The sequence below is a fragment of the Symphodus melops genome (genome assembly GCF_947650265.1).
Source record: "Symphodus melops genome assembly, chromosome: 1".
Lineage (NCBI taxonomy): Eukaryota > Metazoa > Chordata > Actinopteri > Labriformes > Labridae > Symphodus > Symphodus melops.
Genome location: NC_136691.1, coordinates 11,961,550 through 11,976,116, shown reverse-complemented (window position 1 = coordinate 11,976,116; position 14,567 = coordinate 11,961,550). Strand labels below are relative to the sequence as shown.

Sequence of the window (14,567 nt, the reverse complement as noted above, 5' to 3'; positions counted from 1 at the left end):
TTACAGTGTAAATTCCCATCAAACACAATCAGACCTTTGTTTCTTTATATTTTTGATGGTTTACTGATAAAGAATGCAACATCAATGCAACATAATTTGCATCTATGATAATATAAGTTTAAAAATAAAAAGATCTGTGCTTCAAGTGGGGTGGGGTGGGGGGTGGGGACATAACAGTTGTTTGGAAAGGTGTTTTACAAATTGATTTGACTTGTGCACCTAGTTGTAAGCTTTAACATGGCCAGAGTCCAGGGGACTTCGAATTTCTGTTGGGGCCCAATCGGGGCCCCTCAAACCAGCATCCATTGTTATTTCACAGCAATAATGCACGCAACACTTAGCAGGGCATTGAGAGTGAGTGCCTCATGGGGCCTCATTAGGGAGGTTTCCTACTAGCATTGCAAAATGTGTACCGTACATTTTGAACCAATGCTGTGGTTTAAGTTTGCCAGTGTTTCCACTTGTTGTCTTGTATTGATTGTCCTCTGTTTCACTTTACAGTTCAGGTCTAAAACTCTGACCTAACATACTGTATTGTTATATATGTTTTGAAAGATTACATGCAGGTATTCTCCACTACTCAAACACAGAACCTTCACCCTGCATTGATCCAATCAGATTAGAAAACATTGACAGGATTTAGCAAGCATCTGACTATCTCAATTTTAAGATTACTAATAACACACATTTCTAATCTTTTTCCAACAATTAGTCCAACTCTAGTGAGGCATGCATTTGTATATTGAAAATATTGCTAATGCTTTGACATGTGAAACAAGCATGTAAATAGAAGTACTACTAAATTGCACTTTCAAATACTATGTTTATTTTTCTCTTCTGGGATGAACAGTCTGATATATGAATCTACAGTAAGGCTTAACATTACATTTTTAGCATAATATTTCTCTTTTCTTCTAAAAACCAAAACATACAAAAAGAACTTTAGCACCATATGTTATTAATAATATTCATATTGTTCCCCAAAATAGGACATCAGTTTTGCTTTTTTTTTTTGTTTAAAGAAAAGGGATCCCATGGAACAATTTAGTTACATTTTATAGTGAACAGTAACAAACAAAATCATTCCTAATATGTTCTCAGACATAGGTTGTATGAGTACACTTTCGTAAAGATGCTACAGACTGTAGCAGATTTGCTAACTGACATTGTGCCAACTTTTGGAATACCCCAGATAACTCATATACTTTTAGGGAGCATCCTGATAGAGCTGTGTAAATACACCAACAAGCTAACACAATCTAGAAATTGTTTGAATATAAACAAAGCAATATTTCCCAACAACTTTGATAACAATTTCAAACAAATCAGCAGCAATTAATATGACCACCATAGTTGCGTCATTGGAATAACAGTTTCATTTTTAAACAAAATATTACAGCCAATTCCACAATAACAACAAAAGATAGATACACACAGATTTAAGACATATAGATGACAGGAATTACAACACAGCAATCACGTTCTATATATATACTTTTTTTTCTCATTTTCCAGTAGAAGTACATTTGTGCTCCTATGCCCCAAAATGTGCATTTACTCATCCTTCAGCTTCAGTCTCTTAGAGAAAATCATTAAAACAAATCCTAGTGCAGTGTAAATTAAAATGAAAATAAAAAATACTTCATCCTGAATCCAGTATGATAAACATTATACAAGTAGTACTGTTTTGTTTTCTGGTGTGTGTATTGGAAATTAAAATGGCACCATTGAAAGTTGATTTTGGCTGTAAACGGTGTGGATTTAAGGTGTGAGCTCTTGAACATTTTAAGACTGCCAGTTTTCAGTCAACTGAAAGGCTTTGCTCTCACAAAGCCAACAAGTGGACTCTGCAGTCCACAGTGGTAGCACCTATTAAATGTATTTATTCAGCACCAGGTAATAACTAACATTAAAGTAAAGGAAAAATGCACCTTTATCATCTGAACACACTGCTGCAATAGTCAAACAGAAGGACATGACTCCAAGGTACAGACCAAAACCAAGTCAAAATCTACAAAACCTGCTGCTACACATTGTTGCAGAAATTAGAGGGTTAGCTGTGCAGTTGAAAGCACTAACATGCTAAATGTCAAGGGTCACTTCACAATGAGTTCTGAAGGCATGCTGGGAAATAGTGGTAAAACCAGGAAATGAGGTTATCCAATCGATCCGATCATTCCATTGAAAGAAAATGCAGTAGAAGGTTGTTGTTGTTTTTTGTTTTTTTTAGCACATTTTATCATCATTGACACCTTCCATGTTTCATTACAACTGCAGGCATTATTGTTTGGCTAGAGGATGTGTTGTTCACACGAGACTGACAACACAAACATTTTACGTCTTGGCACAACAAATCATTCATCATTGCAAGACAAAGGACAATGTACTGTAAAGGCATAGACAAAAGTAGAAAACAATCATTGAGTAAATCGTTCTGTATCGTGGCTGGCATCTGTTAAGACTATCAATTAAGAAGTCCAAAACTAACATTTTCGAGTTAGTCCAAACTGCTTTTTCTAACTTGCTGAATCATTTTGGGCTTCTGTGATTGAGCTTACTCCAATGTAAATCAGATGAGGTAACCAACGTTCAAGTGATAAAAATGTTCAGTATTGCCTTACTTTCTACTTCGTATTTTTTTAGCAGAACCAATAACTTGGTGTCATGCTCTTAGTCAGTTTGTTTCGAACACTTTATCTAGGAAATGTTACGGTCCTGTAAAGGAAAACTGGAAGAATTATAAGATTCAACATGCTGTTGACTGAGGTGTAAGCTGACAGAATAGAGATCTTGGCTTGATATTGTTTAGGGAAACAGACAGGAAATGCGGTTCCATGTTGTCATAGTCTTGGTGAATGTGCTGGCACGTGAAACAAGTAAATAAAGACCTTGACGTTGTTTGCGGACCTGGCTGCCATGGCTGGATTGAAGCATCCAAAGTAACAAGGCACAACAAGTACTGAGAAGAACAAGCCTTCTGTTCAAGCGCTCTTGCTGTGTGCTGTAGCCTTTTATAATTGTGGAGGTTGGCAGGTAACAGCAGAAATAATTCTCTGTAAGGGATTTCTTGGTGACTTGGTTATAAATTGGGGAAACAGTTTCCTTCTGCGCTCTCGTGTTGTTAGCTTTGAATCCTTGTATAATTTAAAGATAAAACATAAAAACTAAGTTGTTTAACAATCTTGTGGTGGATAATTTTACTAGAAATAGAATGTGGCAAAATGGTAATTGAACTTAAATACTTCGAAAAAAAATATATATACTGATTTTTTTTAAAAAAAAACATAACTAGACAAAAAGACTCTAAAAAAAGATGACTCTTGTATACTGCCATTACTACTACTCTAAAGACAGTTAAGCAAGCATAAATACTCTGCGTTTCACGACATTAAGCACCACTAGATGAAATACACCCCAGTTGTACATAGTCTTGTTTATGTTCAGACCCTCACAGAAATAAAAATGAATGAATCACAGTGTATTTGCACCTGATTTGGACAAGTGTCTGTGTCTGGGAAGGTTCAGCAGAGGTTAGAAAGGATGCAGGATATGCCAGGCAGCCAACTACCACAAAAAACTGCTCCTACTCCCCCCAACCCCCAGTAATAAGAATGACAGAGTATCATTCCCACTAAAAACAAATCATGCAAACAATATTTTAGTGGTCCCAGCCGAGGAGTGGTCCAGAATGCAGTATGTTAAGGAAAAAATGGAGACCCTTGAGGACATGCCTGGGGATGAGAACTGCATTGAGACACCCCTGAGTCAGCTGGTTCAGTGGTCTTGGTTGTTGGTCCTGAGGAACCCCTGTATTGGCTGTTTTGCTTAGGTTTTCTTAAAAAGTTTAACAATACGTATTTATTTATCAACTAACTATTAACATGGCTGTTCATTCACTACAACAGAGAGGAACTATGCTGACTACTATGGTACACGGTTAACAAGTTGTAACAAGTTGGTTGTTTGCATACTCATGTGTATCTATAAATGGTGTGTTGGATGGTTGCTCTACCCTAGCTGACCCAACAGTTCTCAATCACTCAGGGCTGAACATCGCTCTTAAGCTGAAGGGTGGCAGACCCTGGATTTTGAAGCTCTTTGTTATGGCAGTGTACCTCATTGCATGTTCTCATGTCAGGATCTCCAGTTGTTCAGCCTCAACCTTGTTGTTCAGTTACCAGAGAGTATTTATTTGGGAGTGCACCAAGGCCCAGCAACACAGAGACAGGGTAGAGGGTGGAGCAGCAACCAAGGAAGGAGCTGAACAATCGGCAAAAAAACAGAACCATGGGAAAGGGCTGAAGAGAAACACAGACAAGAAAGTAAACTTATCACCGTGTAAGCAATCTTGGATCCTCTAATAACACAAAGTTCTTCTGGGATTGGTATCATTGATTGCATTATTGGTATACCCATACCAGTATTAGGTAAAGGTATACCAAGGGAATAAGATATCCGTCAGTACTGCTTAAAATCCAGTTCATTCTATTTGCAAGTATGGTAGATCTGTCATGACTAATTAGGTAAACAATAGGAAAAAAAAGATCAAGTTACATTGATGCTCAACTGGTTCTAGCAGAGACTTCAATGTCAGTTAAAGCCTGAAAAATGTCGACTATCAGTGTTTTTCAGCAAGTTATTCATGTTGTTTTTAGCTACTATATATGTTTTGCTACTATTGGCCAATACGGAAATCTAGGTGTCAAACTCAGTTTTATCATTTTCTTATTTCATGCCCTTTTCCACATTCTGTCAACATGTTCATTTCCAACCCTAGCAAAACCTCCCTCTTACCTTTAACCTGGACTTACACAGTTCCTGCCATTTTACAGTACGATGTTAGCAGGCACATGTAGCCACAGCTAAGCAAAGAGCCAGTGAGCCAGGAGAAAGGAATCTCTGTTTGATGCAGTGTTCTTGGGCATCCCCTGTTGGACGCATTTGTACTAATGCCTTAAACTAACATCATGCCAAACACTGCAATGTAAAAAAAACACACATTATATATTCAGATGAGTTATTGAGTAAATAGGTAAAAGTGGAGTATGAAATGCATTCATTTTTCTATTGTACTTTTCAGTAGCCCTCTGGAATATTTCATCAAGCTCCTTTGACTTAGAAGGCATGTTGTTGTATTTTCTGTCATGTGTGCAGACGGTGGCTGTCCTGTTGTTGAGATCTTCTGCAGGTTCAGCAGGTAGATGTATCAGTACAACTGTTGCACAGCAGGCCTATAGATGGCACACATTTTGCAGGGTCTTGTTCTACTGGTTCAAAAGGGGGAGATAAATAATGGACACCATACTCTAAGATGTGATTTGGCTTTTTCTCATTTACACTAGCAGGTATTAGAACAGTTGTACACCCTTATAAGAGTATAACCTCTTTGAGGGCACACTGATTTTGAGGAGTTTTACCTTTTAACACTGCACGGCACAACATTTTTGTTATGTAAAAATAATGTGTTCTGACAAAATATCGTTATGTCAAGGACTATAAATAGAGACACAAATATTCACTGAAGTATCATAGAATAGAAATTTCTTGTTAGATTTGAAATCATTTGAGTTTTTTCGAGGGCTTCGTACAAGTCTTTGCACCCAATAAGCATATATTGTTCAAACTAAAAAAATTTCTGACAAGAAAAGAAACTAAGGAGGTTTGATATAGGATTATCTCTTCTTATTTATGGGATTCAGAAGGGAATGGTGGAGGATTCCCTGAAGGCTGTCTTTGCACTTGAAGAAAAGGTTTGTTTTTGCACATTTTTCTTCTGCTTATACATCCTTCATTCAACTTTTTACAAGATGCCTATACAATCTTTCGACTAAGTCTTTGGAATGTTTTTCAAACTATGACTTTCTAACAACCAATTTAGAAAAGTTGTGCTCATTTTAACTACATTCTTTCTTTCATCCATTATTGTGTTTATTAACCTATATATATTTATATTTTGTGCTGTCATACCATTGGGCAAAAATGACCAAGCAAGGCATGCTGTTATAGCTTCCTTCCACTGGAGGGCTCTCTACACTGTACACATTTATTATATGGGTGGAACTGATTGAAGGTCAGTGCTTCTTTTTTCTTCCATACATGATACGATTAAGGATTTTACCAAAAATAGTACAGCCGGGATACAGTTGAGCCATGTAAGCTCATAAAGGGAAAATCCATTTAAAATTGCTTCTCTTGGACAGATGTATGATTGTATTCCTCTATTATAGTATTGTGATATACATTTCAGTGCTTTCTTTCTATTTATGGGCTAGGTTCTTGGTAAACATCATCATTTATTTCAATAATATACATAAGAATGGCAGTAAATGTTTGGATGTGCAAAGACCTCCTCCATCATTCCCATCAGGCTTTGCACCAGTCCCCTGTCACAGGGACATACAATATGCCCTTCACAAGTATTCACAGGTTGAGTCACCAATACAGTATAATGTATTAAACACATTTCATAATGAAACATTCATATGTTATCTACATACTCATACAGAACCATCCTCTATCGATGCAGAGGGATTTATATGAGACTTCTGAATATATCACATAAGATACTGTAGGTTCATGATTTCCTCTCTGTGCTGTATGGTTTTTCAAAAAATAAATCATGACTATGTATTTTGAGTGTCTTGACAGACACAGATTTTTCAGTAGACAAAAAACACTTCTGCTTCAGAGAAACTGAATGGTCAAGTAGGAGAGAAGAGAAGTATGTCAAATGAAGAGGGATAAAATCTTGAGGATAGAGGAAACAGAATGAAAGAAAGGTAATGCAAGTGCATTGCTGTGTCTAAGAGGAGGTTACAGAAGATGCCTTCAGAAGGAGGATTCATACTGCAGGAGCTCAAAAAGAAGAGGACCGTCCCTATACCTGATGCCCACCGCATTCGGGCTAATATACTGTAGCACGTTAATGGTCCTGCGCAAGCGCCGATCCACAAAGTGTGCATCCCAGGCAGGGTATCGTTTTCTGGGCATGTCTATCTTGATGAGAGGACCCTCAGGACGGATGGGTCTTCCAGCTGCATCCACAGGTTCCGTGGACCTCACCTGGAAAACTGGAAGGCAGGTGTCCGTGGCTGTTTCATCTGACTCCACATATTCTGCCAGACCCCGTGTCGGAGTGGCCTGAGAGCCACGAGGACCAGGTGTGGGAGCCATAGGCTCGGCTTCAGGGGGTAATGGAAGACCCCACAGCAACTCAGCACAGCAGGAACTGGCCAGCACCCTCAGCCGGGGGCCCATTGGGTGCAGCACCCCGTAATAGAGAACCATACAGGCCACACCTGAAGCAAAGCACAGGAAGACTCCACAAAGAGCTAAAGAGGCATAGGCGTCGGTGGTGGCTGGGTCTCGATACGCATACCAAAGGGAGCTGAGGATGGCGTTCTCTAACAGTACCACTGTGTAATAGGCCACCATTCTGTACCGCGTCCGGCCCTCACGCACATTGAACCAACAGAAGACGTATACCACCCCGACAACCATGTTGAACAGTACCTCTTCCCATTTGGACATGCAGAAGTCGGTGCCACCATGGATGACCCAGAAAGCCATGGCACACCAATGGAGCACCACAAAAATGCCAAAGTAGATGTGGAAAACAGAGGCAAACAGGGCAAGGGAGAGCACCCGGGACGAAATGGTAAAAAGGCGCCAGAACAGGTGCACCAGGGCACCTCGGTAACTCATGCTCTTCTTATCGTCCCGTGAATCACGCAGTAGTTTGTGATAAGAGGCTAGCACCCAGGCCAGGGACAGTAGGGAGGTCATGGCAGAAAAACCTGAAAAGAAGAGACAAAAGGTAAGTCAGGGAAGAACAAGAATGGCAAGAATGAAAGACACTGCAGAAAATATTAGAAATTAAAAGAAAAATACACTTTCATAGTATAACTGAAAAGAAATGTGGTTTTATCTTGACTTTGCTGCAACTCTACTTGCTACAGTACATACATTCCAGCCAAGCAATCCATCACATATTTGAAAGGAATTTTATTTCAGAGATTATCATGGGTCATTCAGTCAACACAGTCTCCGTTTACTGCAACAATTCAGTTTCCTTAAGACTGGTATTATAGTGGAGACAGCAGATATGTCAGAGCAGCAACTTGCTACATGAAAAATGATACAGAGTAATCTGCAGAGCAGCAGCATGGGGCCTCTCAGCAAATGTATTGATGGCATTTCTTTAGACACCCAGACAGGGGAGGGGATCACTTCTTAGGATTCAATTACCTCATTCCGTTGGGAGCTTTAATAGATGAGGAAACTGCAAGAGTAAAAAAGGGTTTCAAATACAAGAGTGTGACGTGTTAGAAATTGGAAACTGAGGTGGGGGTCCTGCTAAATGTACTGTAAATATGGTGATATGGGAACTTGACAAAAAATGGAAGAAAGCCAATCCAAAAAAAAAAAAAAAGACAACAGAAACAAAATCACACTCTCCAGTTGCATGATAAAGACTTAAAGAGTCCCTTACACTGCAGCCACTCAGCCTTGTTGCTCTGGATCATGATGCAGAGCTGCAGCACCAGCTGAGGGGCACTTTCTAAGAAGGTCTCCAGCAGTCGCAGCATGTTGACATCGGCATACTCGTACATCATGGCCCAGTAAAAGCGCCGCTGGTTCTCCTTCTGCCGGTGACTTTGTATACCGAGGTACATGGTGCGGATGTACCTGCAGAGAGGAAAAAGAAAGACTGTTAGACAACCCTGACATTCTGGAATCCACTAAAGCTGCCTGCATTTACAGAACTAAATCAATTTAGTATCTATGCTCATCAAAGAAATACAAACATTCTCTGTTCAGTGTATCTGAGCATGGAGCTCCAGCAACACTAGAGGGCATACTAAGCTACACTATGTACCCTGCAGTAAAATATTAAAATCTGCATTCATGAGGAGTGAGTCTTGGGATTCTAAATAGTTTCAAGGGACTAGCACTCCTGAACTTATGCTGACATTTGTCAACCCAAACAGTTTGTGCTTTTAGATGCTGTACTGTTCAAAATGACTAGAGAGAGAGTCTCATCATCAAAATCATTGCTTCCCTAGGAACAAGTTAAAAATGATGATTTATATATCTGAGCATCTTTACAGAGTATCACTGCCTTGCCTTAAGAAACAATCTCGGGACCCATTGTCAATTGTGTCATCATTTCTTGTGTGTGTGTGTGTGTGTGTGTGTGTGTGGGGGGTCTTTTGCTTTGTGCGCTACAACTTCAGAGGCAACAATATAGTTGTCGTTAGAACGAACACCTATGACCAGATTGTTAAGTGGCTCATATGCAGATGTGCGTTTTTACTAATTAATTTAAAATGTAATCATTATCAGATCACTCATGGATTCTTCTCTTTACATGGAATGTTTATCTGCATTCAATTAAACTTCCAACACATCAATTACAGTTTTTGTATTTTCTGCAGGATCTCTTCATGCATTACAAATGTAAAAAAAAAAAAGAATGCATTTTGCAGTTGTTTCTTTGGCCTGAGGGTAAGGAAGCCAACGACCGTTTAAATCTTACTGCATTATCATGTTAGACACTGGACTGGCTTTCAATGAATGCTTTATAAGGGTGACATGATTCTTGTGTAGCCAGAGAGATTTTAGGTAATGCAGCTGAGAAGTGGCAGCTAATTCAATCAAGCTCCTGTTACAATCAAGGCCGAACCCCTGCTTTTTTCTTGAAAGAACGAGACATCAGAGGTCTTTAGGCACTGCTGAGCAAAAATGTTACATGCTCAGTTTTGTGATATAGCTAATTAAGATCTTAATCTTCCTTTGGTATGGATCTTAGAATTGGAGTGCAGCAGCTGGAGTTGCCAGTTAATGTTTGCAGGGGATGATGAGTAAGCAACAAAGAAAAAAAACATTCAAAGATTGAAGCCTTGTTACAAAAAAAAAACCTCACGTCCAACAAAAGAAAATCTAGGCAACAAAAAAGGAAAACAGCAGTCTTGTTTGCTAGAATCTCAAAAATCTGTCTTAAATATGTTAACTCATTCTGCCTGTAAGGAATCAATCACTAAAGCCAGCATGACGGTTATATTTGGTTAAAGTTATCTAAACAGAAATTTTATCCCATTGCATATTGCGTGGTGGCTGCAGGGCCTAAGCTGCCAGTGTGGCCAAATAAATCCAGCACTTGATGTGAAGGCAGTCAAGCAAGGACAATAGTGTAGCAAGGACAGAAATAGACTAGACAGTAGCACTCCTCCAACAAATTGAGAGTCCATCGATCTAAATTCAGTCTTCTCAAAGTGAGACACAAATTCACAACAGCATAACAAACAAATCCCAAAAAATGCTTATGAGTGGCTTTCAATATAATTAGCTTCTGCATGAGCTGTTGGGGAAGAGATTACTGCTTAATGTGAAATGAGCTTGACAACAGTGCACTCTAAAGAAAGCAGTGTATAGGTTTTGATTGCTTTTGGTTATTGTTTTGCAAGATTGGAGCATTGAAATTCTCTCTAGTCTCCTTACTTTACAACAAACCAGACCTTTGGTTAAATGTGATTAAAGGGAACATGAAATATGTGTGGTTCATGTTGATGACCTCAGTTTTTGTTTACTTGTGCTCACAAAAGACTTTATTTTCATTCTTCCTTTCCTTCCCTTTTAGACTTAACTTTGATAACAAACTTTGTGTGATCTTCAGGAAATGGATTCAAGGTGATCTTACTTGCATCATTTTTTTGTTCATGCTATTCAGACAATTGTGTTTTAAACACTTTATGGTCATTTCATGGCTATGGACATTTGCATGTGATGATGGGGGGGGGGGGGCTGATTAAAACGCCAATAATTTGAAAAAATGTTACAGAAGCATTACATCTCAAAGAAAATAAAAGAAGTAAAAATGTGAGTAGTCTTTTTTTTCCAGCACTTTTTCTGCTTGACTTTTATTTTTCTGACAGAGTTGGCGAACCTCTGCATGCTGCAGTCTGTCACTTAGTCAGTCGATTAGTCAACCTGAAGAGACAGCCAGTTTCCCAAAAGGTGGGAAAACAACAAAGAAAAAAACAATGGGATAAGAAAACATTCACACAACAATAGAAGACGCAATATTTGTATGAAGACAAAAGCCCTGGAATAAAATTGTTGCAACTGTGTAACATTATAAAAGATCTTACAAAATGTGACCTATGCAGTGATACTTTCAAACCAACATTTTGCAGTCATAGAGTAAACATGTTGTTAACATACTCCATGCTTGTGGGTTATAATGAAGTTCACAAAGTATTGTCTTTTACTCTGGCATCCCATTAATACTGAGTTGAGGCTGCCAATGCATTGCAGTGGCTAAAGAGGTTAATTTTGGAGCATAGGGATGGTGGTCTTTCTTGGGACAGAGGACAGGCGAAACAAGCAGAGGTTCAAAATGTACACGTTTTTTGGGGTTGTTTTTTTTGGGGGGGGGGGATCAATAGCTCTGGGCTATAAGAGTTAGCATTATATCCAACAGTAAAGGCTGGCATTCCGTGACATTTTCAGTCAGACTGGTAAATGTCAGAGGGAACAAGTCAACCCGTCTCCCTCACTAATGACATGCCACCGAGACCTACACAGGCCCTTTGTCTCCATCCCCCAATTTCCATTAGTCTGTGTTCCACTGATCCGTCTCACTGGTCTGTAGAGCCTCCATCAGAAACAGTAATCTTCATCGCCGTCGTGCTCACTTTGAAAAAAACAAAAAAAAACAAGACTCTATCGCCTTGCTACCAACTCTTTGAAGCTGTACACCAGCACAGCAGTGATTTAAGAAAATTCTGATAGAAGCATGCTCACAGTGACAAAACTAACATATTGCAGGTTTTATGTAAGCATTTGTTTGTATAATGCAAAAAAGGCTAAATGGAAATTAGTTGACATGCAAGCAAGGCACGCAAAGTATCACTGAATAAATTTGTGGTTGATTTGTTTTGGGTTTTTTTTGCCCTTTTTAGATTCTATTTTTTGCAATGTAGCCCAGTTTGTATTTAAGCTTCGGGCATTGCAGAAGCATGACGTGTAAAGAAACACCAGGGGCTTTATTAACGCACTCTCGGATATGCACACACTGACTCTGTCAGTACTAGTAATGGGTTACTGTTACTGTGCAAATGTGTTGCTATTATCAAAAAGCAACTGAGTTACAGCATTTTGAAAAAGAAACTACTTACTTGTGACAGTAACCACCTACTACTGCAGTATGTACTGAAAGGTAAAAGTGTGTACTGTATACTGTATACTATGTTCAATAGTAGTATGACTTCCAGTGGGTGGTTATGTTGCAGTATGACAGGCTGGTTTCAGGTCTTGGGATATGTAAACAGCAGCCCAGTTGACGACAAATGCCGCTACAGTATAGTATCCTCTTACAGTCTGGTGACAATTAAGTGTTTCTTCCAGGAAACTTAATGAAAATAATAAAACCTTTTTCAAAAAATGAACATTTCTTCTAAACATGTTGAACTTATAACAACAAATGGAAATCGGTCAGTAGTGGTTGAGATATTTCAGTCTACACCGATGGAATGCAATACCAATAAAAACACCTTTGTTATCTATCTCTGTATCTAGTGCTCCATCCATAATATTGTCTGCCTTCATTGAAAACTGGCAATTCAGCTCTTTCATTAATATAATAAAAGTTCTCACTGTACACACTCACAGCAATCCCTTTCCTCTCAGATAATACACTTTGTTAGCTCATATCCTCCAATTCAGAAAAAAAAAGAACAAAAAAAAACACTTTACAGTTACACACTTTGGGTTTGCCGGCTGTCAGAAGAATCAGATCTTACTCCATCACGTCTCCAGCACAAGCACACGTGCCTTCACGAGTCTCACATACAACCCGGGATTGTGATGCACACTGTTAACTCTCCCACTGTGCCTTTTTCAGATGTAGTAACACAAATGGCTCTCTAAAAATAAACACGCAGACACACACACGAGTGCACAGGCGTACTTGTCAGTGCTGTAGGTAATGGGGGATTTCCTCTCTATTTCAGACACATTTGTCAGATGGATCTCTCTTTCTCTCTCTCTCTCTCTCTCTCTGACTTCCTCCCCTTCACTCCTGCTCTCACTCCACTTAGCCTGTGGTCCACTCCTTGATGCTTCCTTCCTTTCTCATCCCCCCCCACTCTCCTTCCCTTCTAGCTCAATAGCTCCTCTCTTGGACGCCTCATGAATTATTTGCAGCAAGATCATAGCAATCGCTCACAGCTCGTTAGGCAGCGTATGCACGGTCTAACAGCTCGACGCTGTGTCCGGGTCGTGTTCCAAGCTCAGACGTCTGCCCCTATGCCGTCGAGACATGGTCATCCATTAGCATCAAAAACAGCCACAAATGCAATTTTAAACTGTTTCTGACCATGAGAAGCAATGAGACTGAAAGAAACACAAGAGCTGTGTGATATGACAGATGTACTGATCTATATTAAACAACACTTGAATATTTTAAATAAATAAAACATGCACAATTATTTTACTAAAGTAATCGACATACTTTAGGACTGTATTCTTTTTGTCAAAGAAAAAAAAAGGTTAAATTAATGAACTTTGAATCAACTGTTTCATGTTTAATATACATGTTTGTGTTTTTGATGCTCTCCTGTGAAGGGCCAACTTAGATTCAGAATCAGAACTCACTCTGAGTTAGCATTCCTCAAGTCTAAATCAGTCCCAAGGTTGTTTTTTTCTTTTTTCTTTTTTCTTTTTTAACCGGAAGCAAATTATTTCTAGAGTTCATATCAATTTCAAAAAGTAAGTTCCAGGTGGTTTAAAAAGGGTTGAAACAGTTAAAGGTTAAGTCCTCCACCTTCTTCTGCAGGTTCTCGTTGGTTGCCTCTTGTGCTGCCAGTTTGGAGGACGGCTCCTGACACCTGCTCGTCATTTCCTTCAGCTGGTTCTTTAAGGTCAGAGTTTGCGTGGAGGTCTTGATGCCGCTGCTGAAGGATTCTTGCAGCTTTGGGCCACTTGAGTCTTTCTCCTGGAGTGCAGAGATGACACTGATGAGCTCCTCCTTGGTTTTAGAAGAGAAATCAAGCATGTCTGGTTGTATCTCTGAGGACAGCTTCAGGTGCTTCATTTTGTCTTTCAGTGTCCTGTTCTCTCCAGCCGTCGTGACTTCTCCTTTTTCAGATGGGTTTCCATGTGATTCAGTTCGATCTTCAGGTCTGCGACCATCTGCAAGTCTATTGGGTTTCCCAGAATTGATGGGGGATGGGGATCACACTGGTTTTCCCAGCTCTCTCCTTCCCTCCTTTGACGGGAAGTTTGAGCTTCCCTGCGCTGGGATCTGTAGTACTGCATGACTGTTTGTAGGTGAAACAGGGTCTTGGATATAGTACTCTGTAGCTGTTGATGAGTCTATTCGACAATGCTGTGTCTCAGAATGAGTGTGTGAGCTGTTTGTCTCAGAATGAGTGTGTGCACTTTGTCAACAAACTGTTGTCATGGAGACAGGACAGACCTGCAGCACTTCACGCTCACTCTCCTGAGTGCAGATAAACAGGAAGTGAGTTTGGTCCGTGGTCACTAAACTTTGGTGACGTATAGCT

At 39.5% G+C, this 14,567-nt stretch overlaps 1 protein-coding gene across 1 annotated transcript in view; it reads right to left on the bottom strand.

The window, feature by feature from the left end:
• Positions 1 to 1,039: 1,039 nt before the first annotated feature.
• xkr6b (XK, Kell blood group complex subunit-related family, member 6b) overlaps positions 1,040 to 14,567 on the bottom strand; it is a 53,961-nt gene continuing 40,433 nt past the window's right edge. Inside the window, exons 2-3 of the mRNA XM_079336854.1 lie at positions 8,492 to 8,688; positions 1,040 to 7,796 (exon numbers count right to left, since the gene is read on the bottom strand). Of these exons, the coding sequence (XP_079192980.1) occupies positions 6,829 to 7,796; positions 8,492 to 8,688 (1,165 nt within the window). The 3' untranslated portion in view covers positions 1,040 to 6,828. The remainder of the gene's footprint in view (positions 7,797 to 8,491; positions 8,689 to 14,567) is intronic.